This window comes from Acomys minous (assembly GCF_964271855.1).
Source record: "Acomys minous genome assembly, chromosome: 3".
Taxonomy (NCBI): domain Eukaryota; kingdom Metazoa; phylum Chordata; class Mammalia; order Rodentia; family Muridae; genus Acomys; species Acomys minous.
The window spans coordinates 129700539-129728004 of NC_140485.1; the positions used below are offsets into that span (position 1 = coordinate 129700539).

The 27466-nt window shown below is 46.7% G+C and overlaps 1 protein-coding gene across 9 annotated transcripts in view; it reads left to right on the forward strand.

Annotated features, from left to right (window-relative positions):
• Window positions 1-23119, forward strand: part of SASH1 (SAM and SH3 domain containing 1) — a 305726-nt gene extending 282607 nt beyond the window's left edge. For 8 of the 9 annotated variants that reach the window (XM_084777496.1, XM_084777497.1, XM_084777495.1 and 5 more), the window contains 10 exons: window positions 365-439; window positions 1797-1940; window positions 3333-3468; window positions 3930-4099; window positions 4973-5182; window positions 5929-6079; window positions 11190-11303; window positions 14963-16074; window positions 17605-17736; window positions 19741-23119. In XM_084777496.1, the coding sequence (XP_084633622.1) occupies window positions 365-439; window positions 1797-1940; window positions 3333-3468; window positions 3930-4099; window positions 4973-5182; window positions 5929-6079; window positions 11190-11303; window positions 14963-16074; window positions 17605-17736; window positions 19741-20004 (2508 nt within the window). In that variant the 3' untranslated portion in view covers window positions 20005-23119. The remainder of the gene's footprint in view (window positions 1-364; window positions 440-1796; window positions 1941-3332; window positions 3469-3929; window positions 4100-4972; window positions 5183-5928; window positions 6080-11189; window positions 11304-14962; window positions 16075-17604; window positions 17737-19740) is intronic. The other variant, XM_084777501.1, reaches the window with a different exon arrangement.
• Window positions 23120-27466: the final 4347 nt, after the last annotated feature.

Below are 27466 nucleotides of genomic sequence, written 5' to 3' on the forward strand. Positions count from 1 at the left end.
GCTGTCTGTGGCAGAGCCCAGGGCTCCCAAGACCACGGAGTGGTGAGGGAATGTTCCTGCACTAAGTTTATGAAAGTTTATTTATTTATTTTCTTAGAGTCCTTGAGTTTGCATGTTAAGGGGACTTTGGACCCCCACCCCCACCCCCCACCTCCCCACCATTGACCTGTGAAAACACCAAATAAGAAAGGGCTTCCTGACATGAACCATGTTTTCCCCTCATCATGTCTCGTACCCCATTTCCATCCTGTTCGTGCGTTCATGACTCACAGGTGCTTTGCACAGGGGGCATGTGCTGTTGGGTTGTCTGAGGCTGTGATGTGAGCGTAACTGGATTGTTTCCACCTTCCCCCTTGTTCCACAGAGAACGTGCAGTTTTGGCGGATTTGACCTGACAAATCGTTCTCTGCACGTGGGCAGTAATAACCCCGACCCTCTGGTGAGTGGGGCACGGTGACGGCAGTGACCTGGGTTCTAAGAGCCCCCCTTTTAGTGTCTTGGAGAGTTGGTTCTGGCTTTGCTCGGTGGTTCCAAACCATATCTGCAAAGAAACCCTGTTGCTCTGATCTTGAAGGCCGGGCCTGGTGTTCCACAGGATGCTTCCTGTCCCCTCAGAGCACCGCTGTTCTTTGTAACAGTGTTGTTTAAGTAGCACACACAGATTTGGCTCCTGTGGCCTGAGGCGTCTGCGCCGATGAGCGCACTAGTCGCAGGTGCGGGGTGCGTGATGGTGTGGCCTGACGGAACGCTGGGATGTGTGCAGGCTCATTATGGGATCAGCTCGTGGACCTCCAAGGCCTGCAGTAAGTTCAGGTCTTTCTCATGTGAGGTGTCCTGAAGCAAGCCCAGTTTTCTCAGTGTCAAAGCAAGTCAGGGCCCCAATTTACCAAGGTTGACGCCTCTTCAGACACACTTTTGGGGGTCATGCTCGAGGGCCAGGCCACTATGCTAGTGCTTATGTTCCCCAAAATCCAGGCCCAGAGGAGTAGGTAAGTTTCACATGGCTTTGTGTTTTGCCTTGAAACTATAAAAAGAAGATTTCATGCTTCCTAGTTGTTATGACCATGTGTCAGCTGAAATACACATCGGCGAGATATGGAGTGTTACAGAATTTCCTGCAAGACCTACGCTGTTTTATTTGGATATCAAATTTTATTGATTCATAAGCCAATAATTTTATGTTGTCAATGTTTAAAAACATAAGAGTTCCCCTCATCCCCATCCTTTCTTGGGAAGCTTTTTTTTTTCTTTTAAAAAATACAAAATAGAAGGAGGGGTGGCCACAGTCTAGCTTGTTCAGAGAAACAAATTACACTCTTGGGAGTTGGCCACACTGAGCATTTCTGTGCGGTTTAATGCTGTTCTCACGGCAGCCTTCTGCCCTGGGGTGAGTCAACACTATGAACCCCGACCTCTCTGCGTCCCCTTCTCCCCCTGGGCTGGGGTCACCTGCACACTGGTTCCTCTGAATCATTCTCGACTAATGAAACGCAGTCCCCTCGAGTGTTTTTAAATGGTAGGGGAAAAAACATCATTGGAAAAGCGTGTACTAACATTAAATAAAATAAAAAGTGCCCCAAGCCCCAGTATAAACAGACAAACAAAATACCTCTCAGTAGGTTTTAATTTCTAATCGCAAAGATAAACAACAGCCTTGAGTTACCAGAAGAAAAATGTGAAGATCCTAAGGAATGCTAATATTTTTCTGAGGTCTAGGACATTTAATGGTTTGAGTAATGCAACTGGTTTCTAGCCTTATCTCCCAGGACTAATGGTATTTGTGCTCTGTTTGGCAGAGTAAAGAGGGAGATTTTGTGTACAAAGAAGTAATCAAATCGCCTACTGCGTCCCGCATCTCTCTTGGGAAAAAGGTGAAATCAGTGAAAGAGACAATGAGGAAGAGGATATCTAAGAAGTACAGCAGCCCTGTCTCAGAGCAGGTATGCGGCCATCTTGCTGAGACCCAGGTCCTTGCTGGGGATAGCCCACGTGGGTCACTGACCAATGGTGCTGTGGATGTGTGTCCCTTGGCATTAACCAGCCCCTAGACCATGCTGCTGTGCTGGTGAAAGACTCCACCCAGCAGGGGATCGAAGCAGAAGCTGAGACTAACCAGCCAATCTTTGGGGGAGTCTTATGGAAGAGTGTACTTGGGGCGGGGGAGGGGTTGGTAGGGATAGAAGGACCCAGAGGGGACAGGAGCTCTACAAGACCAACAGAGCCAACAAATCTGGGGTGGGGTGGGGAGTAGGGCTACAGAGACTGATGCACCAACCAAGGACCATTCATCAAGAGGACGTAGGACCCCTGCTCGGATGTACTGATAGGCAGTTTCAGCCTCCATAGGGGTTCCCTAGTAAGGGGAACAGGGGCTGTCCCCTCTATGGACTCTGTTCCCTGCTCTTTGCCCACTTCCCCCTGGCTGGTGCCTTACTAGGCCACAGAGGAAGAGGATGCAGGCAGTGCTGATGAGACTTGATAGGCTGGAGTCAGTTGATGGGGAGAAGGGTTTCCCACTCTGAGGACTAGGGGAGGGGCATAGGAGGAAGGGGGAGGGAGAGAGGGAACTGGAGGAGACAAGGAGAGGGCCATGATTGGGATGTAAAGTGATAAAGTTTTAATAAGAAATGTAAATTTAGAAAGAAAGGAAGGAAAGAAGGAAGGAAGGAAGGAAAAGCAGGCAGTTCTAGAAACCTGTGTTAAGCAGTTAGAACATTCCAGGCACTGTTCTTGATGCTGGGAATACAAAACACAGGCCCTGTGTATCAGTGACTTTTCTGGTTGCTGCCTGCTTGTAATGTATAAGAAATGCAGCTGCAGGAAGCCAGGAAAACCAGCTGGGACAGCTGGCATTTTTGCTCAGCTGCTGCCCCCTGGTGGCCAAACACCAGTATCTTCCTCTTCCTGTCAATTTATATAAGTGGAAGCAATCTGGTCAGTTGTTTCTAAGAAATATACTTTTTCTTAGTGTAAATATTTCTCCCCTAGTTAACTGTCCTCTGATTTACTTCTAAATATTATATTAAGAGTAGATTGAACTCGACCTACATTTTAGGCCCAGCTTGACATACAAGTCCCTTCAGCCATTTTTCCAACAAATTTTAAGAATACCTGTTTGAACTTGAAAAACTATTTGAGGGTACTTAATAAACAAACAATACTATTTAAATGTAAACTAGGGTTTAGGCTTTCTTAAAGGGAGACTATTATACCTAGGATCAAGTGTGGGCGTAAACATTGGTTTGGTTGGTGAATTTGAGGACCGCATTTCCAAGTATTATAAAGCGCCACCTTTCTACTCAGGAAATTCAATTCTATTGAAACTATTTCAGGACTCGGGGCTTGAAGGAATGCCCGGCTCCCCCGCCTCAGTAAAGCCTGACCCTGAACACGTGGACAAGCCCAAGCTCAAAGCCGGGGGGTCTGTAGAAAGCCTCCGGAGTTCTCTGAGTGGACAGAGCTCCATGAGTGAGTATCGCTTGTAATGTTTCACGATTTCCTTTTGGATTTGCACTCTGATGTTCATTTGAGCCTCAAGTTGAGGCGAGTTAAGGATGAGTACCCACCTTTGGGGTGCTATTATATGTTTGTCTAATTGTGGGGCAAAGAGGGGCGTTTGGTTTTGATTGGCGAAGAAGGGAAATGTATCTTTCTCTGAGGAAGATGTAGGGACTAAGCCAAAGGTCAAAGTGCATGAAGACGATCAACAAAAATAAAGGGATCTGAGCGAGGGAGAGAGATTCTGAATGTCCCTGGTAGCAAACGTGACTAGGCTGCCCCAGGACCACAGACGGCCCCGCTGTGGCCCTGTCCATGCTGTGGCTCCCTTCCTAGGCCACTCCTAATACACAGGACGATTGGCTCCTCTCATCTCGGCTCCCTGCGAGGGCCGTGTCTAAGCCCCTGTCCTTCCCGCTCTCCCTCCTCAGGTGGCCAGACTGTGAGCACCACGGATTCCTCCACCAGCAACAGGGAGAGCGTCAAGTCAGAAGACGGCGATGACGAAGAGCCACCCTACCGGGGTCCCTTCTGTGGGCGTGCCCAAGTGCACACCGACTTCACCCCCAGTCCCTATGACACGGACTCTCTGAAGCTCAAGGTAGGCGTGTCCCTCCTCATGGGCAGCTGACCCCAGGTCCTCTTGTCTTTCGGGAAGGGTTCCCCTCTCCCGTGCCAGTGGCCGCTGGGCTCTTCACCGTACTGACCAAATCTTCTTTGGCCACCTTGGCCACACCGATCCCCTTTCTCGTGAAAACAAAATAAAACCTGACCGCGGTCAAGGATGAGGAAGCTGCGTGCTAATGCTGTTACCACCACTTCCTCCCCTGGCCCTACCCTTTGACCCCAGCTTCCTTCTAGAATTTCCATGCCCCTCCTCCTACGCTTCCCTGATTGAAAGGGGTTTGCTGGCTCTGTGTGTGAACAGAGATGTTTACGTGGGGCCTAAAGACGCAGCTGGACCCGGTATGATATAGGCTATGGCCACAGGTTAGGGGACACCCTCTCACAGCCAAGCTCTTTCCCTGGGAGTGGGAGTCTATTCTAACAGCCAAGGTAGGCGACCTGACTGAGAGAAAGCATGGGTGACAGACGAGGCCCACCCAACCCTGCAGAGCGGGAGGCAGGGGACGTTGTGACCCGGGATCAGCAGCTGGAGACAGGTGGGATATCCCCTGGCCAGTGAGTCTAACCAATGATGAACTAACTCTCGGTTCACTGCGAGACCCTGTCTCACAAATAAGATGGGGAACAGTGGAAAGAGAACCACTGGACATCATCTACCTCTGGTTGCCATTTGCGCATGCGCACCACCCACCCCCGGCAACATATATATGCATGTGCCATGCATATAAACATACCCAAAATCAGGAAGGGAGGGAACCTTGCAGTATTTCCCCACATATCCGAACTACGTCCTTGCTCATGCTTAGAAATGTGCCTAACGGGAAGATCTTTGTTCCCTGGGCCACAGAAAGGAGACATCATTGACATAATCAGCAAGCCACCCATGGGAACCTGGATGGGCCTGCTGAACAACAAGGTGGGCACGTTCAAGTTCATCTACGTGGACGTGCTAAACGAGGAAGAGGCGAAGCCCAAGCGTCCCACCAGGAGGAGGCGGAAGGGGAGGCCACCGCAGCCCAAGTCCGTGGAGGACCTCCTAGACCGGATCAACCTGAAGGTCAGTCCCTTGTAACGCTTGCCGTGCGCATGCCCTTGTCACCTTGTCCTCTCCCTCACATGGACAAGTGACCCATGTCACCTTGCGAGCGTGACCCATCAACGTTATGAGTGCGCTACAAGAGTAGCTGCCGATATTCCGATGTCGCCCTTGACTTCTACTAAGGGCACGGCGTAAGCCTGAGATCAGAATTTGCTTTGGTGGTGTTGGGGGGGGGGGCGCTCTGAACAGAAACTCCCCAGGACCACGAGGCACCCACCTTCTTAACTTTCCCTTGCTGTAACTCCCAGCGTCTCCTACAAGAGTTATGGCCACAGTGGTAGATTTTTGTTTTCAACTTCTAAAACGCCTTGCTCCTGACAAATGCATACGGTTTGCTAAGTTAGATTTTAATAAGCCACTCCCCCCCCTCCCCCCCCCCAATATGTAAAAAGAAGTCTTCTTACCGAGGGCCATGGAGTGATAAAAGAATTAGTTCGTATCTGGGGCACAGTGACAGCAAGTGAGATCCGCCACAGTGTGCAGCGGCTATCTTTCTAAGGCATTAGTGACTGAGCCCTACACCCCCTAGCTGCCTACTAAGCCGGAAAACCGTGAGGCCCAGAATATGTTACTAGTGATATACATCTTTCAGTTAGCATAAAGATGACTATGGGAAACCGTCTGAGGGGTCTGAGGCTGGTTGTGGGGCCTGCTTCACACGGCTGAGCCACAGACCCACCTGATCTCCCTGTCCTGCCTCCCAGGAACACATGCCCACCTTCCTGTTCAACGGCTATGAAGACCTGGACACCTTCAAGCTCCTGGAGGAAGAAGACTTAGATGAATTAAATATCAGGGACCCGGAACACAGAGCTGTTCTCTTGACGGCAGTGGAGCTGTTACAGGAATACGACAGTAAGTGCTCTCTCTGTCTCTCTGTCTCTCTCTCTCTGTCTCTGTCTCTCTCTGTCTCTCTCTCTCTCTCTGTGTCTCTCTCTCTCTGTGTGTCTCTCTGTCTCTCTGTCTCTATCTCTGTCTCTCTCTCTCTGTCTCTCTCTGTCTCTGTCTCTCTCTCTCTCTCTCTCCTAGTTGAGGAGCATCAGCATCATTATTGGCACCAACAGGCTTAGGTCCCTGGAGTCACTCACTTGGTCTGTTTCTTTCCAAAGCCAAGGTTAATTTCATACTATGACAAAACAGTTGACACACCACCCATGCCTGTTAGTACGGTGTGAAAAGAGTGCTGCACCAGGGGCTCTCTGAAGGGACCAGCCGGTTCCGCCTTGCTCCTCTTAGAACCTGCATCCATCAGTGGGTCACTAAGGCTTCATAAGTTAACAAAAAGAAAAGGAAAGAGAAGGCTGACCACTTGGGAGTCTCTTTGCCCGTGTAAGGGTTTTTTTCTTACTGAATAGGCTTATTAGTGAGGAAGTAAACCATCAGTTCCCATTAAAGAAAGAAATGTCTCTCTGAAGTGAATGTGTGGAACAGGAATTCCCGAATTAAAGGTGAGAGCTTATTTTTTACATCGTGTGAACAAAATTCCGGGCATTCGCGGTTTTCTTTCACTACATCCATTGCCTTTGGCCTGCTAAGCCAGGCTTACCGTGCTCTTTATTCTTCAGTCTGACGTTTAAAAAACAAAACAAAAACTTAAAATTGCTCAAATTGCGTGTTAGCTTATACTGTCCAGGCACTGTTGTAAACTGAGGGACATTTGCATTTACTGGATGCATAAGACCCAGAAGAAAAGGAAGCTACTGTGTTGGTAAATTCACTTTTCAAATTAAACCAAGAACATAAAGGAACGCGATGAGTAGAAGTCTGAACCTTAGTCGTAGTGGTTGATGTCAGCTCGACATCATTAAGGCTGCCGAGGAGACAAGCCTTCGGACACACCTGTGAGAAAATTATCTAGAGTAAATTAGCTTTGGAGCATGCCTGTGAAGGCTTGTGGAGAGGAGGCTCGCTGAGGTGGGAAGACCTACCTTTGCTGTGGGTGTTACCACCATTATATAGACTGAGGTCCTGGCCTAAATAGAGGAGAATGCAACCTGTGTATTAACACGCATCTCTCTCTCTGCTTTCTCACTGCTAATGTTATGGGACCAGCTGCCTAAGCGCCTGCAGCCACGGTTTCCCCACCCAGATGGACTTTATCCTAACACCTTAATAAACTCCTCAGCTGCTTTTATCAGGGCATCTTATCAGGGCATCAGAAAAAGTAATGAATACGTGACGTAAGCAGGCAGCCTTCAGGTCTAGCTTTGGAGGGCATCGTCTTTCCTGCCAGCACTAGAGCAAGGTCATCCTGTGGGTCACGACCCTTTGGGAGTCAAGTGAACCTTTCACAGGGGTCACCTAAGACCATGGGAAAACAAAGATATTTACATTATGATTCAAGACGGTAGCAATATTACAGTTATAAAGTAGCAATGAAAAGAATTTTATGGTTGGGGGGGGTCACTACAACACGAGGAACTGTATTAAAGGGTCGCAGCATTAGGAAGGTTGAGAACCAGTATTCTTGAGAAATGCTGGGGTCCCTGGCTAGGCTGTGTGTAAACAGCCTGCCTAGTGACTGGTATGGCAGACCTGCCCTGTCAATACGAATTAATGTTGAGCCATCTGTTCTTCTGAACCGCATCTGTTCTGTATTATATGTCATTTACTCCTCTGCAACTATGGAAGACAGCTGGCTTATATACATCATCCGTTACACTTCCTGTTTCATTTAGATGTCAGAAGAGCAAAGCTAAATCCTGCTTCTAGGAAGGGGCCGGAGCCTGGTTTGTGTCCTGGGCTCATATCCTAAGATTTGTACCCGAATCATTTTACAGGATGTCTTTATCCATCGTGATGCTCACTTGGAAGGCTCAGATGGACTCCTTGTTTCTTTATAAACCCCAATTTAGGTTTATGCATCTCCACTGCTTGGAATTTCTCTGATACATAAAATGATATTTCCTTTTATTGATCTTTGAGGCAAAGGCTTTTTGCGGGGCTCAGTGCCTCTGATCAGTGTCGAGAGACCGCATCCAGATGTAGCCTAGTGATGTAAGACTCTCCACCCAATGCAGTTCAATTCTTTGTATTTAAGAAATATATCCTCAGGGTACCTCAGCTCCCTGGAGAAACACAGTAGTGTCTGCCGTACTAATTCTGTGTGCAGTAGACAGAGCGACCCAGTAAGGTTCTTGGAGATGTGTGGGAACGTCTTGAACTTTTTCTAGCCCACACTTCCACTGACTGTGATAAGTATGTCTCCAGTGTCGCTTAGAAGCCAGACTGCCCAGTGTCTTCCAATAGATGAGGAAAGATGGCCTGCAGCCAGCCTTCTGTCTGGAAAAGATGGCCGACCCACTCTTCTTTTATGTACTCTACATGAAAACACCCTGAAAATTGTTTTCTTTTTTTTTTTTTTTTTTTAAATTGTAGTAAAATATACATTCCATAAAGCTTGCTATCTTAGCCACCATCATGTGTGTGGCTCAGTAGAAAAAGCCCTTTGAAGCTGGGCACGGTGGCTCACACCTTATCCTCAGCTTACTGTTTCCTAGGTAAGTGAGCACTGAAGCAAGTGTGGCAGGATTACTGGATGTTCCAGGCTAGCCTGGGCTACAGAGAGAGAGAGACCCTGACTCAAAAAAAGGGGAGGCACTCATTTTTTATAAGACTCTTAAAAATTATTTGAAGTGTGCAGGAAGCACAGAGAGAAGAGAAACAGATGTGTGCACAAGCACTTCCTGAATTCAGTGGAAGTGAACAGCCTGCCATACAGGGAATACCGTAAGCGTTTTTTGAAGGGACATCTCTCTAGGAATCCCATTTCCTTCCTCATTCCTAGGAAGGGTGCTGGGTGTGTGGCCGTGTGTGCCCATGTGTGCCATTGCTCTGGATGTTCTAGGACCTCAGTGTCCTCACGTGTTTGCCCATGTGCATGGTCACATGTGCGTGCTCACATGTGTGTGCTCACATGTGCAAGTTGCTGGAGCAGGAGAGAGCTTTAGACCAAGCATGCTGAGCCTCTTCAGGTGGTGACCAGTTGGGATTTCAGCCCTTTTGATGACTGACGACAATTGCCTTATTTCTCATGGTCTTCTCTTTCCTACATTGCCGTTGATGCTAGTGAGTGTGGGAGGAAAGTCTGCACATGTAAGAGCCAGCTACCTACCTCCCTTCTCCCTGGTGAAGGTGGTGCCTCACGCTCCTTGTCATACATGCTCCACATGACTGTAAATTGCACCAGGGTTCCCAGCATGGGAGAGATCCTTTCCTCTTCTGTAATAACAGGACCTTGTAGGGCCTACTGAGGCTGGGAGGGGGTCCCAGGATGCACTTCTCAGCAGCGGCAGGGATGGGTTCTCTTTTGTGTGCTCCAGTCAGCACGCCACAGTCTACTAGGCTGGTCTGGTACACTGAACTGTTGGCACTGGGGACAGACAAGTGATCCCTCTTGCCGGGTAGTCAGGGACAGCTCAAAGCCCTCATTTACAAGGATCATTTTTCTAAATAGCATGCTAGACAAGAAGAAAGGCCAACCCAAACCCACAGGCTCTTCCACAGGATGAGGATGTCACTGTAGAATGTTCCAGTTTGGGCTTGTTGGGGGGAGGGCAGGATTTGCTTCTAATTTGTTAATTTTCCTCACTAATTGCTTGATAATTAGCATTCTTTGGGGCTACCGTTTAAGAATGTGTCTGCCATCCTCGTTAGCATTATACTTGCTCTAGAATGCTTTCCCTTTGAGAAATACAAACAGGAAGTGGAAAGAGGATGGCAGGAACCTCCCAGCAAGCAGCGCATGGCAGCCCGCAGCCTCTCCCCATAATTATTCTGATGATCTGAGAAAAGGCGTCATATCTTCAGGTTTATTGATTTCCTTCCTCTTTTTCTTTGTGTGTCTGGTTGGGGTGGTCAGGTGAGAGGCGAAGGGAAAGAAAAATAAATTAAAGCCATTTGTCTTTGCAGCCAGCTATTTTATGTAGAAAGTGTTCTTTTGGTTTCTGCTTTGTATGACCAAGTGCTTTCGCAACGTAATTATCTGAAGACGCTCTGTTTGAAACCTCAGTGTTCTGAGCTCCCTTGGCTCCCGTGATGCTGCCTAAGATTTGAAAGCCCACATGGCTTTCCACGTGATTTACTCTAGCGAGCTTCCCTAAAGCAACGTAGTTAACTTGTGTTCTGACTCCCCTCCCCTCCGCTTACCGAGGTCCAATTGGTAAATAATGATGCTTCTTTTTCGATGGGTTGGTTGTTCAAGCTGGGGCTGTCCCGTTTGCACTGGTCGGCTACTCTGCTTGTCAGAGGGTCTCCTGAACACTTTTCTCACCCTGGATTCGGGAACTAGAAATGCTGGTCCAAGGCAGTGGGAGAAGGAGAAAAAAGAAAGGAAACTTTCAACACTCCAGAAGACCAACAAAAGAGTTGTTCTTCTTTGTGTAGGGGTCTGTTCCACTCTCACCAGCTTTTCTGGGCCGAGACAGTGCAACAGGCAGCATCTTGTTACCACAGGCTAATAATATCCCCCAATGCTTACTAACCCAATATTTCATCAGACACTTTTATATAAGCTCGCAAATATGGAGAGCCTGTGACAGAAATGCCTTGAAGTGCAAGTCGCCCAGGTGTCCAAGAAGCACGTGACCTTCCCCACCTTGTAAAAACCATATGTACTCAGACTACTTCTCGTTGCGAGTGCCACCCCTCAGCCGTGCCCTCCTCTTTGCCAATACCACAATACCACACTGTATTTCCCCTCTGCCTTGTGGCTTCAGTCTGCCTCTGTTTGGGTAGCTTGGGAGGCATCAGCCCTGGGTTCTCTTACCAAGTTTATTTTCACATGGTGGATACATTACTTGAAAGAGAAGTGTTCTGATCATTGGTTCTTTGGTGGTGGTGGTGGTGGTGGTGGTGGTGGTGGTGGTGGTGGTAGGCTTCAACATGTGTCAATAGCAAAGGGTAAAAAAAGAACCTAGCTGACTTTGGGGCTCTGTGTGACACCACGCTGCGTCTTCATCTCCAGGTAACAGTGACCAGTCTGGCTCCCAGGAGAAGCTGCTGATGGACAGCCAGGGCCTGAGTGGATGCTCCCCACGGGACTCCGGATGCTACGAAAGCAGCGAGAACTTGGAAAATGGTAAGGTTGGCTCCGACCACAGAACCTGCCTCAGTGGCTCCTGACTTCAGGGGTCCCCAAAGGGTTTTAGGACGATGATGCCAGTTGATCATCTTTCCATTTCTGGCCTTGTTCCCCACTGCTCTTCAGTTAGCCTCTGTGTTTATGTCTCCTGGCTGCTTTGTGAGGCTTATAAATTCTGTCTAAAATACCTGCAGCCATAAGACCTAAATTGTGTGTCTCCTGTGCCCTTTTCTTCACACAGTAACCACCAACATCTCAGTACTGGGAGCGATTAGGCCCACAAGGAAAACAATTTACCAGGCAGACCATCCGTCAAGGGTACCCCGGCAGCCGTGTCTTATACGATGTTGCTGCACAGCCTGATTCCAGAAGCAATTACCCCTAGAAAGGGTGACCAGAAGGCCACATGTCTTATTTGTGGCTCCTATCTTTTAACAGTTGGGAAGCAGTCAGTGGGAGACTTCTAAATCTTTCTCTATACTGAACCGAGGTCTTAAGCAGAATGAGGCAGAGAGCATAAACCTTGGGTGACTCTGGGGCTTCCTGTTGTATCCCCCACATTCCCACATGGTCAGAAGCAGTAGTGAAGGGTCCATGCCACCATCATGACCTACCTCTCTGTCGAGCACTTGGAGACTGTGCTGAAGACACACCCGGGTTTCATAGCCTTTAGTGGCTATTGAGGTCCCCATCTGGCATGGCAAGTGAGGCTATTTCTTGGCATTTACGGAAGCAAGCCGTCTTAAACTGTAGGCTGCATTTTGTGTGTGGATTGTGAAATCATTTTAGTGACCCGTGGACGTCAAGTGTTCTAGGACACCGTAGAAAGCATTCCATGAGTAAGGCCGAGCTTCGTTAGTGGCATTACTACCATCCTTGTTTCAGATATGTGCGTGTTGAGTGGTGGACACGAAATGTGTTTCTTAATGTAGATCATGCATTTAAAAAAATAGTATGAGAGAGTTATTTTGGGCACCGATACGAGTTCTAAGATAAGGTAAATAAATGCTTGAGTTCAAAGTCTCAAGGTACCATACTCTTGGAGTAACTCCACCCCTGCATCTGCATCCTGGGCATCTTGCCTACCTCCCACTGATGTTGATTCTGTTAAAGCATCTTGGGAACCTACACATTTACCTATAAGCTCTACCATGCAGAATATCCTGGCAGTTTGGGAAGATAACCAAGTCTTCTGATATTTCACATTTAGATAGCCTTGGTCTGAATGTAACAAAAAACCCAGCCAGAAGACCAGCACCATGTTATTTTTTTTTTTTTTTTTTTTTTTTTTTTTTTTTTTTTTTTTTTTTTTTTTTTTTAGCAAACTGCAAATCCTTGGGTGGGTTTGGAAGGCTTTTCTTCTTCTCTGTTAATAACCTCTCTATAGCTGAAGCCGTTAGGTAAGATTAACCCCAGCAGTGCTGTGCTGGTAAATCAAGGAAGAAGGCTAGCATTGCCAAAGGGTTTAAAGCCCAGGAGAATTCAGGAGAACTGGCTTAAATAAACTGGCAAGCCCTGCTTTGGTTTCCAGGTGAACTCAGGGCTCTTCCCGTAGGAAGCCGAGTGTGAACTTGGCATTGATACATGTGGTTTATTTATATCGGGAGGCAATAAGAGAGGAAGCCATTTCTAAACTTTAGGCTTAGTGGATTTTAATAAGAGTTCTCTATTTCGACTGATTTTAAAGCTTTCCTATGATGTGCTCTATATCGCATTTCATTTCCCATCTCCATTGAGCTGTGGTGATTCTTCTGTTTGTAAGAAACGGTAGCCGGTGCATGCAGCAGTCACAGTAAGCTAACATCTCCACGCAGCAACAGGACAACAGCCTATTAAGAAAAGGCTAGTGTGCTGCCGTTGGTCCCTGTAGAAACCCGGGTGGGACAGGGTTTGCAGTATGAACTTCTTCCTAACCGAGGGCACGTGCCGCTTGGCTGGGTCTCTGCCCTGTAGGATGGACAATGTTTCATGTGATGATTTGGGTCTTATCAAAAAGGACGTCCTCGTTAATAAAAATAACAGGAGGGCCCTGTTCTCATCCGCCAGCCTCAGGGGCTGCAGTTGCATTTGGCGTGAAACGCTTCGTTCTATCAGTCTGAGGTTTGAGTGAGCTTAGAAAGCTGTGAAACCATTGAAGAAAACTCTTTTTCTCCCTGCTGATGAAGCCAAGGACCTTGGAATGTTAGGGCCTCGGGCCTTTTCTTTCTCTTCTGCTTTCTTCATCTATTCTGCCCCACAGAGAGTTGTTTTTTTTTTTTTTTAAATCAATGAATGCCTTCTAAAGTAGCTATTTCTTTAGTGAGTGTGTCCCATCCCACTTATCTTCTTACCCTCCCTATCACATTGGTCCACAGACTGATTTCCCCTGCTGCTCTCTGTGTGTTACGTTGAAAGGGTGACGTTGCTTAATGGGGGAAAGTCAGAATTCTAAGTTAAAATGCTGAATTTAGGATGTTCACTAAGAAGCTGGGGTTAAAAACAAACAAACAAAAAGACGTCTTAGATATATTAAAAACTTACTAGCTTTCCAGAGATTAGAAGCCATTTCTTTGTATCTCCCAAGCCTGATGAAGATGTGTGGTGGTTTTGGCTTTTTCTAGAGTAGCACAGACACGTGGCTCAGATAGTCTGCAAGTTTACCCACTACTAGGGACACAGCACCATTGATATGTATGCGCGCGCCCGTGTGTGTGTGTGTGTGTGTGTGTGTGTGTGTGTGTGTGTGTATGTGTGTGTGTGCTCGCTCCCCTGTGCCTACACGCTGGCCTACATAGTCACAGCACGTTCCCAGGAAAGCTTGTCACACAGCAGCTGCCACAGTAAATATAAGTCAAGTGTTATCAAGTTAGTGAGCTGAGTTAGGCTGATGGGTCAGCTAGCCTTCTGGAGATTCACTGTAACCAGGGAGGTCACTGCGCTAGAAGCATCCGAGTAAGGATTCTGTAGCGGGTCCGTGGCAAACCGCTCCCTTCGGCTTGTGTGCCGGTCTGTGTCCAAGTCGCTTCCTTGTCTCTGGGTAGATTTATGGAGGTAGAACAGCTTAATGGAAAGATTTAATGTGAGTTTTTTGTTTCCCTTTGTTTTGCTTACCCGGTCCTGGGTACCATTCATAGACCTTATCAGCTCAACCATGACGTCAGAAAGGCATAGCCACCAAACAGAGATCTTATGGTTCGGTTTCTGATGGGGTATTTGCAGCCAGTCAGTCTTTCTATACCGAATGCATCTTAGAGTAGATCTTACCTTAATAAAACTAGGGGTTTTTTGGGTTTTTTTTTTTTTTTTTTTTTTTTTTTTTTTTGGTTTTTGGGTTTTTTTCGTTTTTGTTTTTGATTTTTGTTTTTCTGAGACAGGGTTTCTCTGTATAACAGTCCTGGCTGTCCTGGAACTTGTTTTGTAGACCAGGCTGGCCTCAAACTCACAGAGATCCATCCACCTGCCTTTGCCTCCCATGTGCTGGGATTAAAGGCCTACACCACTCTTTATAAAAATAAAAACAGGCCCCTAATCATCCTCCGTTTTTTGTTTTGTTTTTTTTTTTCTGATGTCCTACGTGATGGTTTTGTTGATCCAGGAATTAGGTCCCCTGGCTCATGTTTGTGCATCAATTTCATTGACTTTAAAACGTGGTTGTAAAGTAGCTCTTTCTCTCACAGGCAAAACTCAGAAACCCAGCGTTCTGTCTCCCAAGTCATCCACGGAGGCCAACTTAAAGTCTTTTAACAGGCGTCAGCCAGGCAACTACCCGACATTGCCTTTAACAAAATCAGTGGAGGTACACAAGCAGGAAGAGGAGGGCAGGCTGGGGCGAGGTCTAGCCCCGGACACTGCCCAGCACTGTGACGTGCCCTGTGTAACTGGTTTGACTAAGAACCGAAGAAGCCTCCCAGTCTCCATTTGTCGCAGCTGTGAAACCCTGGAGGGTCCCGAGCCCGTGGAAAGCTGGCCCCGATCCCATTCCCTGGATGACCTTCAGGGGGACGCTGATGCTAGCAAGGATGTGCCTACCGAGGTGCCAGAAACGTGCCCTCAGAATGTACCAGAACTGCCACAGAAGACATCTGCCTGCACCCCCGAGGCTCTGTCCCGAGGTCGAGATCCCACTGCGCAAGATGTGATGCTTCTGACCCAAAGCAAGAGATTTTCAGATCCCCCGAAAACGATGGCTAAGAAACTGGATGGCTCCGCGGTGGTTTCCAACCTTGGCATAGCGCCTCCTCAGTGTGGACCCAGAAATTTCGAGGCTCAGCCTCCAGTTAAACCCAGCTTAACAAGGACGTCTCTTGAGGGTCACAAAAAAGGACATGACCACCACCCCCTGGGCACCAAAGAAGGGGTAGATGGGGAGCAGAGCGCCCCTGAGACCAGGACGCAAACCAGACATCCATCGCAGCCCCCGCCTGTGCCCGCCAAGAAGAGCCGAGAGCGCCTGGCCAATGGCCTGCACCTGGTCCCCAGCCCGGAGGCCCCCATCCTGCCGCTGAAGAAGGCCAGCCCTACCAGCCCTGCCACCCCCTGTGACTGCCCCTCTCCCCGGGAGCCCAGGCCTCCCTTGGGGACTGAGCCGGGCAGCCCAACCTGCACTAGACCGCCACCCTGGCTGGCGGAGCTGCCTGAGAGCACCAGCCTGCAAGAGCACGGTGTGAAGCTGGGCCCTGTGCTGAGCAGGAAGGTTTCCTGCGTCCGGGGCATGGACCTGGAGATGCTCACGGAGAACAAGCTTCAGGCGGAGGGCATTGATCTCACCGAGGAGCCCTACTCTGATAAGGTATCCAAGGCTTGCGCCCTGACTGCTTTTTGGGTTTTTTGTTTGTTTGTTTGTTTTGTTTTTCTTTGCTTTTGTTTGGTTTTTTGAGACAGGGTTTCTCTGTCTTGGAACTTGCTCTGTAGGCCAGGCTGGCCTTGACCTCAGAAATCCTCCTGCGTATACCTCCCAAGTGCTGGAGTTAAAGGCAAGCACCACTCAGATGAGAGCCAGGAAAGGGAAAGGCCACAGCCAAAAGTGCTGTTCTGACCACATGGCACCCTCTACCTATGGCCTCTGTAAGCTGGAAGTACAACCCCCTACCCTTGGATTAGATATGAACGCAGCTTTATGGCTTTTTCTTTCCTCTTGCTTGGTTTTAGTTTGCGGCAGCTGCGCATTGCAGGGAACAGGATCAGCACCAGAACTGGCCCCTAATGGGATGGTGAGATAATAGGCAAAGAGAGACCCGAATCTAGACTGCGTATCCCACAGCGGGAGGTGTAGTCGAACTGGGGTTTCAAATAACCTGCATTGTCTCCTCATAGACAGGTTGTTGTGAGCAAACACAGTCAGCGGGGGCATACATAGAACACCGTAGAGCACTTACAGTTCAGAGCCCCTGTGTACCACAGCAATTGTACTGTTATCGATACATAACGGGGTGGGGAGTTAATCTGAAAGCCCCTGATGCACCAAAAGCGTATCTCTAGTGAAATACAGTTCTCATTTGAAAAAGAAAAAGAAAAAGGCTGGCCGGGCGTGGCAGTGCACACCTTTAATCCCCAGCACTCAGGAGGCAGAGGCAGGCAGATCTGAGTGAGTTCGAGGCCAGCCTGGTCAACAAAGTGAGTCCAGGACAGCTAAGGCTACATAGAGAAACCCTGTCTTGAAAAACAAAAACAAACAAACAAACAAAAACCAAAAAGAAAGAAAAAAAGAAAAAGGCTACTGACACCAAAGTGACTTTGATGACAGATCGGTGATAACAGAGGAGGCTATACTTTTATTCTGGGAGTTTGTCTTCTGCCAAATGTGTTCCCAAGAGTCCTTGGTATTCAATCCTTACGATCACGGATACCTCCTAAGAACACCCGCCTTCTTTCTCACTCTCCACCTCTCTGATACTTCATGACTATGTACCTTTAAGGGGAAATAGACGTAGAGCAATGCGGCCTGGTGATCCGATGGTGTAATTCTCAGATGAAGGGCAAACAGTAGAAAAATGGTCTGGCTTTCAACAGACGAGGGACACTAAGGGATTGAATTTTGTAAAATGAGTTTAAGGCATTGGTTGGCCTGAAAAAAATACAGGATTGGGTTGTCTTAATACTGTTTTGAAATATTTCTTTAGTGCCCATCAGGATTTGGAAGATGAAGATAGAGGTGTGTTCCCTTCAAGTATCTGTCCCAATAACAAACAGCTTATGTTTCGTTTGGACTGCTGGTGTTATTTTCTGATAGCTGAGCTGTGCGTCTTAGGTGAAGGAAACGCCTATGCCACCATTGACACCATTTTTCTCTTTCTTCCCTCCTCCTGTCCCCCGTCCCCAGCATGGCCGTTGTGGGATCCCCGAAGCCCTGGTCCAGAGATACGCAGAGGACTTAGGTCATCCTGAGAGGGATGTTGCCGCCAACATGGACCAGATCCGGGTGAAGCTGCTCCGGAAGCAGCATCGCATGGCGGTGAGCAGTTCACATTTGGGGGGGAAGACATTGCTTTCCACAGCACATCTAGTGACGGGACCATGGCTGACAGGTGTTGACAGCGTGGGGGGCGTGCTAGAGCCAGGAAAAGACATCTGGGAAGCAAACCATCCAGGCAGCCTAGATTTCAATTTTATTTTTCAGGGTTTTACACATGTTAGGGAAGGGGTCTACCACGAAGCCCCACTGCCAACTTGTTTTTATTTGTTTGTTTGTTTCTTTGTTTGTTGACATGGTCGGGGTTAGTCCTCAGTTTGTGATCTTCCAGTTTGGTGGCATGCTAGGCTGCCCAGGCTAAGACAGTTCTAGAAAGGCAAAAGGGGAAGTTCACCATACCCCAGCATTCCACCCGCTTTTAAAAATCCATGCACAGGACACCAAAGTTTAGCTAAATAAGCAAGTTTAGGAGATCTGTGTGCATCCCACGGAAGCTGCAGTTGACAACTATGTGTTAACTGCTGCATCTTTACTCTTATCACACGAGGGGAAGGTGTGTGGAGCAGTGAGGTAAAGTAACATCTGGGAAGCAGCTTGCTTTAGCTCTTGCATGACATCTGCATTTCTCCAAACACCATGCTGTGTGCCCTAAGTATATAAAACCTCGACCTCTCACTTTTAAACTAGTTATTTCTGTGCATGTCTGGAATAGGAAATGCACAGTTTTAAGCCTGATTGTTTTTACTTACCAGATCATGAATCCATCTTAGTAAAACTTTTGTTTTGTTTTGTTTTGTTCTGTTTTGTTTTTTGTTTTTCAAGACAGAGTTTCTCTGTGTAGCCTTGGCTGGCCTGGACTTGCTCTGTAGACCAGGCTGGCCTTGAACTCACAGTGATCCACCTGCCTCTGCCTCTGCCTCTGTCTCTGCCTCCCAAGTGCTAGGGTTAAAGGCGTGCACCACCACAGCCGGGCTAACATTTTTTTTTTTTAATTATCAAGATTTCAAGGATTGTATTGGGTTTATTCAAGGTTTTTACTAGGGCTTAGCCAATTACATTTCAGTAAATGTTTAGGGTTTATTCTTAGCCTTTTATTTTAAATGGTACAGGGAAAAGCAGCTTGCTTTAAAACATATCTGTGGATGTTCCAATACTATCTGAGGATTTATCCTTTGATGCGTTTGCATCATCAAGATCATACAAAGTCAGGGCTAGAGAGATGGCTCGGTGAGCGAAGAAGCCTGAGCAGGCAAGTTTTATCTCCAAGATCCACACGAAAAAAATCTGGGTGTCATGGCTGCATTTGCGATCCCATATGTGAAAGATCAGTGGATCCCTGGAGCTCACTAAGCACCTGCTGACCTGAGTCAGCAAGTCCCAGAGGAAAGCCAGAGACCTTGTTTCAGCTCCTGAGTAAAGACATGGGGGTTTGACCTCTGGCCTCTGACCTCTGGCCTCCACACATGGGATATGTACTTTCATGAATATGAGTGCACTTGCAATTATACAAAATGGTGTGGGCTGTTACACCCTGCACGTCTCCTTCTGGAAGACAGCCTTTTATGTACCTGGCAACGAGGTTTCAACGTCCATTTCTCTGTCCTGGTCAACTCTTGATATTGTTCTATTTTAAATTTTCACTTAACCATGGAAACTTAAATATTTAATTTTCTGGCTGCTAATACAGTAGAAAATACAATTTATAAAGACCCTATCTGCTGAGCATCCTTTTCTCCACTGTCATACACGTTTCTGTGCAGTTCACCTCAGTGACGGGATTTCATGGAGACAGAATAGCAAGGTATAGGGAAATTCCTGCAGCTTGGAGCCTTACACACACAACTAGGGTTTGATCTAATCCCAGATTCCTTCTGCAATCTTCTAGGATAGTTCCTTGAAAGTCCTTTTCATTTTCTGAGCAGAGTTCTTAGTGCTAATTTTGACATCCCTTAGCAGCTCGGTACTGTCCCTTTCAGCCATTACATAAAGTAACTCTCTCACGGTACCTGTGCAATCTTCGTGACGCGGCTCTCCTTCTCTATCCAGATCCCGAGTGGTGGGCTCACAGAAATCTGCAGGAAGCCCCTCTCTCCCGGGTGCGTCGCATCCATGTCGGATTGGCTCATTTCCATCGGCCTGCCCATGTACGCCAGCACCCTTTCCGACGCAGGGTTCAGCACGCTGAGCCAAGTGCCTTCCCTGTCCCACACTTGCCTTCAGGAGGCCGGCATCACAGAGGAGCGACACATAAGGAAGCTCATATCCGCAGCCAGACTCTTCAAACTGCCACCAAGCCCCGAGGCCCTGTAGCCTGGCCCGCCGTGGCCCTCCCTGGACAAGAGCCAGCCTTTCACTGTGCTTACAAAGCTGATACAATCCCTCCATCTCTGCTGGGGTTGACCTGATCCAGAAGAAAAGTCCCCACGTGGGGCTCACGAATTGCAGGATTTGGACACAGAACCAAGGACCCTCTCCTTCTGAAAAGTACCCCCCACCCCCCCTCCCAAAGAGATCAGTATGGTTCTCTTTGATGCTCAAAGGCAAGACTAGCTCTTAGTTTTGTTTTCAGACCCAGAAGAGCCAAGATGCCAACGTATTGCAAACACTGTGCGTCCAGTCTGTCTTTGTGCTGGCAGAGGGTTAGAAGGAGAGGACAAGGCAGCCTGCTCGTGTCTGATCATCCCCTTGCCCATCTGTTGGTCACCCTGCTGGATGCCTGAGCCCGACGGGCTTAGCTAGGCCAAAGCAACAGACTCTGGAGTTACTGTACACCATTGACCATGTTCATTTGTTCAGAAGCTGAAACAGCTGACTATATCAAGAACAGAACAGTCCTCCTCTCCTGTAAATAAAAAGAGACATTTTAATTGCTTTCTAGCAATTAGCTTTTATTTGCCTTAATATAAACTTTTAACCAGTTATCTATCTAGTATCTGCAACCCTTAACCCTAGTCCAAATCTTCAGCTTAGACTGCCATTTAACGTATTTGGGATGTTTCCAGCAAAAATAGCCTTTAAACAACAACAGCAACAACAAAACAAAATAAAGTCTCGCTTTAACATGGCTTATTTTATAGGGGTGACTACCAGACACACATGTCATATTGACTTTTAGTTTTTAAACTAACTACAAATTGAGAAAAAGTCGATCTGGATTCGCAGAGGGACATGTGTGTTCACATGCATGTATGGTGAACTGCCTGCCCTTCACGCTGCTCATTTTAGTAAGAGCCCATCATGGCGGCCGCAATGCTGCGGTATTTACGTGGAACCCCGAACACATCCATTCCAAAATCCGTTCTTCAGCTCACGGATTACATTTGCAGAAAGTCACTGCAATGTTGCATATTTCAGAAAGACTTTTTTTTTTTTCTAAAAAGGGAAGTAGTTTACACTCTAAAGCTTTTGTTTGTTTTACTTTAGTTTTTTTTTTTTCTTTTTGGCCAGTTCTATAATTATTATTATTATCTTTATCTTTCATTTGTTACTTAATTATTTTAATTCAAGCAAATGTTCAGTATGGAGCCAGACAAACCACATTAGCTGTGTGTTAAATATCACATATTTTCAGCTGTTTTTCCAACTGTGTTTTCCACATAATCTATCTTCTTTTTGTCTAGTGTCTAGTTTTCTCGCAATTGGCAAATGTAGACAGGTACACAGGCTCCATTGCTTACAGTGCGGTTTTTCTTACAAACCCTATGTGACGTCTCCAGTTACCATGGATGCCGGGATTAGTCCTCCAATGTTTCATTGGGTTATGGAAACATGATTTCCCAACTTTACTAATAACAAAGCCATCCTGATCATATGCTTTATATAGCTGGATCCATGTCTCTGAGGAAATAAACTTTCTCAGGTGATTCTCCCCCCCCCCCATTTTGGTATTCATTTAAAAAGTAATAATAATGTTATGTTTCTTCAATTCCATTCACCTTCTATAAGATGCTGTGTGAAGAAGCTGAGGCAATTTAGAATAAAAAGGTAAAGCCACCAGATTCCTACTGGACCCTTATAAAGAGCTCATGGTTGGCCTCCTGGGTTGTGGCATAGCCTCAGGAGTGGGGATGCAGGGTGTCAGCCAGCTGCAGCATCCCAGCATCCCAGCATCCCAGCAGGGCCGCATGCTGTTGTGGGGTTGGTGTCCGGGGGGGAAAACTAGCTTCTCCTCTGGCTTTTGAAGTAAACCTGGCCTGACATTGTAGCAGACTCTGCTCATAATTTTACCTGAGCAAAGAGGGCCACACAAAAGTCACATTAGAGGTAACGAGGGAGAAGAAGTCTCACGTGAATTTGCAAGTGTTAGTTCATTCTCGGTGTAGGTCAAACTAGCACCAGAGGTCTTGAGAATGCCAAACACTATTTTTTTTTTATTCACTCTGGAAATCATTGCCTTTGCATGGAAAATTAAATTCAGGGACCATGAATTTAGTGTGAATGTCTGATTTGAAGGGGCTGAGGTTGTTTCCTTTCGTTCTTTCTTTCCTTTTTTTTTTTTTTTTAATATATCTTTAGTGTTTGTTTGGTTTTCTTTTGCTTTGAGTGTTTCATTTGGTCTGAGGAAAGCCTGAATGTTGGTGTGTGTCACTGAGGTGGCTTGGGGCTGCCTGTGGCTGTTAGTGGACAGGCAGCAGGCTCTAGCAATATCCAGTTTTGATCAGTTGCATTTGGTACAGAATTTTGAGTGACGGTGAAAATTGTTGTCTTTGGAAAGCACAAAAGAAACCTGGAAAGGCGTTTCGGCTCAGGAAGCTACCCAGAGTGGGTGTGGTGTATGTGTGTGTGTCACAGCTGTCTGCAGAGAAAGCAGCTGCCCAAACTCCTACTTACATTCCCAGATAACGAGAGCAAATAGCTTTTCATGGCCTTGCATATTTGGGGGCCCTTTTCTCTGTCCTGACCCCAGGTGTGGATGAAATGGGAAATGAGTCCTCAGTGAGAAATGAATCCCCAACACAGCATGGAGTGTTTCCCAACTGCAGTGGGACAGAAGCAGATTCCCAAGTCACTGCTGTGTGAGGACTGAGTGACGTTCCAAAAAAAAATTCTAACTGTCTTGAGTCCAAGTTATCTTGATTTTTAAATTGATAGGAAAAAAAAATACTGTCAAGCAAGTTATATGACAACTAACAACATTGCACTTTCTGTATATGAAATCAATATTTAAATAACTTATTTTTCTCCATTGCTGTTCTTAAACATTGTAAGTAGCTGTAATATACCAATACCAATACATTCTTGCAATTGCTTCAGCCCAAGAAAGCTGTGTATTGTTTTAAAATTGTAAAAAAAAAAAAAAAACATTATTGTGATGATCCATTTAGAGAAAAGAAAGGACAGAAGGGTTTCCTGTGTATCAAAACTTGTCTATAATTATGTCATCTATGTACTTAGGGGAAAAAGTAAATAAATTTCTTCAGTCAAATGTGTCTCTTTTCTTCCTGTTACAGTGCTTCAGAGACGGAAGAAAAATGAAAGGGAAAATTTAAAGTGTGATTAAGGAGTTCGGTGCTTTGAGAAAGTATTAATAGTACAGGGTTCTTTTTTTTTTTTTTTTTTTTTTTTTTTTTTTTTTTTTTTTAGTTAATGACTCAGAAATAATCTTTGTTTTTCTGGTATCCATATTCACATGTACATGGGCAAGCATGTGCTATGACACATGTGTGGCAGTCAGGGTGTAGTCCTGGGTGTAGGCTCTCAGCTTCCATGTTGTTTGAGGCAAGGTCTCTTTTCTGTAAACTACTGTATCCACAGCTGGTCTACGAGCTTCCAGAGAATCTCCTGTTTCTTGCCGTGACCTCACTGTTGGAGCACTGGGCTACAGACAGGAGCTACTGTGCCCAGTTTCACTTGCATTCCATGTACCCAAGCCCAGGTCCCCCACACTCGCATGGCAAGCATTTCACTCACCCAGCCATCTCCCCAGCCCCCGCTCATTTCCGATACACAACAGTGAGACATAATCATGGCGTCTTTCAAAAGAAATGTTTGGAGGTCATCCCTACTCTGAACTTATTCTCAACTGAATAATCTGGGGCCAGATAGGTGGTACACTCGACCAATAAGTCACAGTGAGATGTAATAACCAAACACATCTTATACTGAAAGAAAAAAAAAACAGGCTAAGATAGTCTAGAAATTAGCCAACTTGACAAAAATATCTTTGCAACATTGGTGAACCAGGGTTGGTATACTGGTCCTGGTTTGGTTTAGTTTGGTTTGGTTTTGTGGTGCCAGGGCTCAATCCCAGGTAGTTGCATATTGCCAGGTGAGGGTTGCACCACTGAGCTACAACCCCATCCCCCCCAAAGAGAAGGGTGCCAGCAATAGCATTTCTTGAGTATATAATACATGCACTGAAACAAGATAAACAGACCTCTCATTTCTTGACAGTGACATCATTCCTTCTCCCCATGGACAGCTATTACAGCAGTGATGGCCTCGCTTCTCAGACATAGCTGTTGTGTGCACTTACCAACATGTGCTCTCCACACAGAGAAGATGTTTCGTCTTCGCTTGCTGTTAAATGAATATAGTCTGAAAATCTCACATCAACATCCATTCTCTTAAAGGCTGTGTGGTGTTTGGTCATGCTGATAATTTATTTATCCAAAACTCTACAAGCATTAAAACTTTCAATTTGAAGGCTTATTTTCTAAGCTATTGATTTAAAAAAAAAAAATCCTAAATACCTCTATCACTTAGCTGGATTATAGCTGCCCCTGCTCTAAATTATCAAATATTCCAAAGCCACAGATTGATTTCATTAAAGTATACCTTACTGCGGTAGGTTGGGTTGTGTGGGGTGTTGTTTAGCTTGTTTTGTTTTGTTTTCTTGGTAACAACTTTATTAGGAACTTGACTTCACATCTAAAGTTCTGGCAGGGACACCACTTAAAAATTTCCTCATTTAAAGCCATGCACAAAGCCAAGCAGTGGTGGTGCACGCCTTTAATCCCAGTACTTGGGTAGCAGTGGCAGGCGGATCGCTGTGAGTTTGAGGCCAGCCTGGTCTACAAAGTGAGTCCAGGACAGCCAGGGCTACACTGGGAATCCCTGTCTAAAAAAAATAAAATAAAATAAAAAACAACAACAACAAAACAAAAACAAAAACAAAAAAAACCCAAAAACAAAAAGCGCAACAGCAAAAAAGAGTTTCCTCATCTAAAAAGTTTAAATACCCTATCAGAGATGTATGTTTTCCAAAACTCCACAAGTCTTTTGATGATCTGTGTGGTTTCAGGTGTCCCCAAGACCCTTAATCTCAGTTCTTCTACTGAATGACATGGCCCTCCTCAGGACAGGCAGGTCCTGCCTGCATCGTTTCTTCCTGCAACTTCAGAACAGTCTGGCGGCATCAAGGGCAGGGTGAGGCAGCTGCAGCCTTGCTTGGGGCAGCATTTATTTGTGTGTGCTAGCTGCACAGCTTCAGGCTTGACAGGTAAGGAAAAGGCTTCTCGTTCTGTGAGCAGCGAAGCCCTTGTACCAACTTTCCCCAGGGTAACTTGGGTGGGGGGGGGGGCAGATACTTGTCAAAATGAACCCCGTATGGTGATGCCTGCAGCCTCGGCATCTTCCTCAGTAGGGATAGCATGTCAACTTCCAAAAGGAGAGAGCCAAAGTTTAATTTCCATTCTTCTGGTTATTGTTAGACACCCGTAAAAGTTTCTGAGTTTTTCTATCTTTATCATTATCAATTTACCAATATACTGCTCTGTTGTAATGTTTAATAAATATTGGTAAATATAAAAACTAAACTCTCATTAGATGTCTAATATAGCCTTGATCCTAAAAAATGTCCCACTGTGTATTCCTCTGTAGCCCCGGGTATTTTTACAACCTGTTGAGTGAGGTAGATGCACGTGCGTGTGTGTGTGTGTGTGTGTGTGTGTGTGTGTGTGTGTGTGTGTTCAGCTTCAGAACCAAACTGATCTGGAAACTGCCTCTCTCACTAAGGCCACAGTTCTTTGGAAAGGACCTCAGGCTGAAGACTTGTCCATAAGCCACATGGCGTTGTATGAAAACATGCCTTTTCTTGCCCATGAGCTGGAGTGGCCTGTTGATTTTGCCCACAAAGAAAGAGTCATCGGCTGGCAACTCATGTTCCATTGTTTTTCCCTCTAGATAATCCTCACGCCTGTGTGATTTGGCTCACTGGAGCACGCAGGCACTAGGCGACATCTAGCTGGTTGGTGGGTGGGTGGGTCCGAACCTGGAGAGAGAACCGTTCTTCACGTGTTAGCGCCTTTTAGCTCGGAACCCTCCCAGTGATACAATCCTTAGACTATATTCAGTGAAACAACTTGTGCCACTTTATTCGGAGTGAATGAGGGCTGTATGAACCTTGAGGGACTGGGAAGGACTTTCTAAGGTGGGCGTATATCACTGGCTGGGGCTTGGATACGGGCTATGCTTTATTTACAAGGAGAGGACTTCCAGGTGCCAGGCTTCATGACTACTCCAGAATTGCAGAGGCAGGGGCATGCTGGCACGGAACAGGGAGGGAGCAATCCCTACTCATGCTGAGCTCAAAGATAGAGATGTCTGGGGTTTGGAAGCGGCTCCACCTCACTCTAGCTCCCTGTCGGCTTCCTGGTCCCACAGGCCACCTAGTGGTGGGAAACTGCTTACTAAAGGATGCAGTCTAGTGTGCCACTGATTCGGTGAACACTGGGTGGCCATTTGTTGCTGTCCCTGTTTCACCAGTTTCATTTGTTCCCGTCTTCCCAGCATGCAGATCCCTCACTCTCTGACCCAAGGGCATACTTGCTTTCCTGTCTTTAACCTCACCCCTACTCACTTGCACCTGCAGGGTTTTTTGTTTGTTTGTTTGTTTTTGTTTGGTTTGGTTTTTGGGGGTTTTGTTTTGTTTTTGTGTGTCACTGTCCTTCTCCACTGCTGCAACTTAAAATCCAGAAATGCACAGGTTTGCGTTCCAGTAAACCAGAAACTTCACTACTTGATGACACACAGTGTTTGTTCAGTGTACCAGCCCTTGAAACCTGAGTGACAGCGGAAGTTGACAGCTGAGAGTTGACAGGAGCGACTTGCGTCTTACACGATGGCTAGAGGCATTATCGACAAAAAGGCAGCTGCCCCAGGCCATCAAAGGTCTAACTAGCGAGTGTGCATCTGTGGCTTTTCTGGGAAGAAACCAGATCTCACAGCGGCTTTCAGCAAGCAAGCACGTGCCCCAGAGCGGCGACTGCAGCATGTGGCCACCAGAGGGCGCCTGTCTGCGAAACTCACGGCCGTCCAGCCTGGACCGGGGCAGGGATGGGGGGCTGCAGGTGGAGGATCGCAGAGGGTCCGAGGAGGTCCCCAGTGACACCAACCCCCAAATAAGTTGCAGCAGCAGGGAAGCAAAGTCGGTCTCCGAGTTTTCTGTAACCACAACTTCATTAAAATACTCCAGGATTTTTGGATCAACAGAACTAAAAACTCTTGCTGCACCCTTGGCTTCCCAGGTATCTGATGTATGCTTCCTTCAGGACCCCGGTGACCTACCTCAGTTTCCTGAACTTTTGTGAGAGTCTCTTTCCCTGTGTAGCAAGTGCCTCCTGCCTGTGAAAGGAGCAAGCTTGGGGAGGGGCAATGTTAACACAATTACTAAAAGATCTCAACTTTGTATACTAAACTATGAAGATCCTCTCTCTCTCTCTCTCTCTCTCTCTCTCTCTCTCTCTCTCTCTCTCTCTCTCTCTCTCTCTCTCTCTCTCCTTCCCTCCCTCCTCCTCCTCTTCTTCTTCCTCTGTCTGTCTGTCTGTCTGTC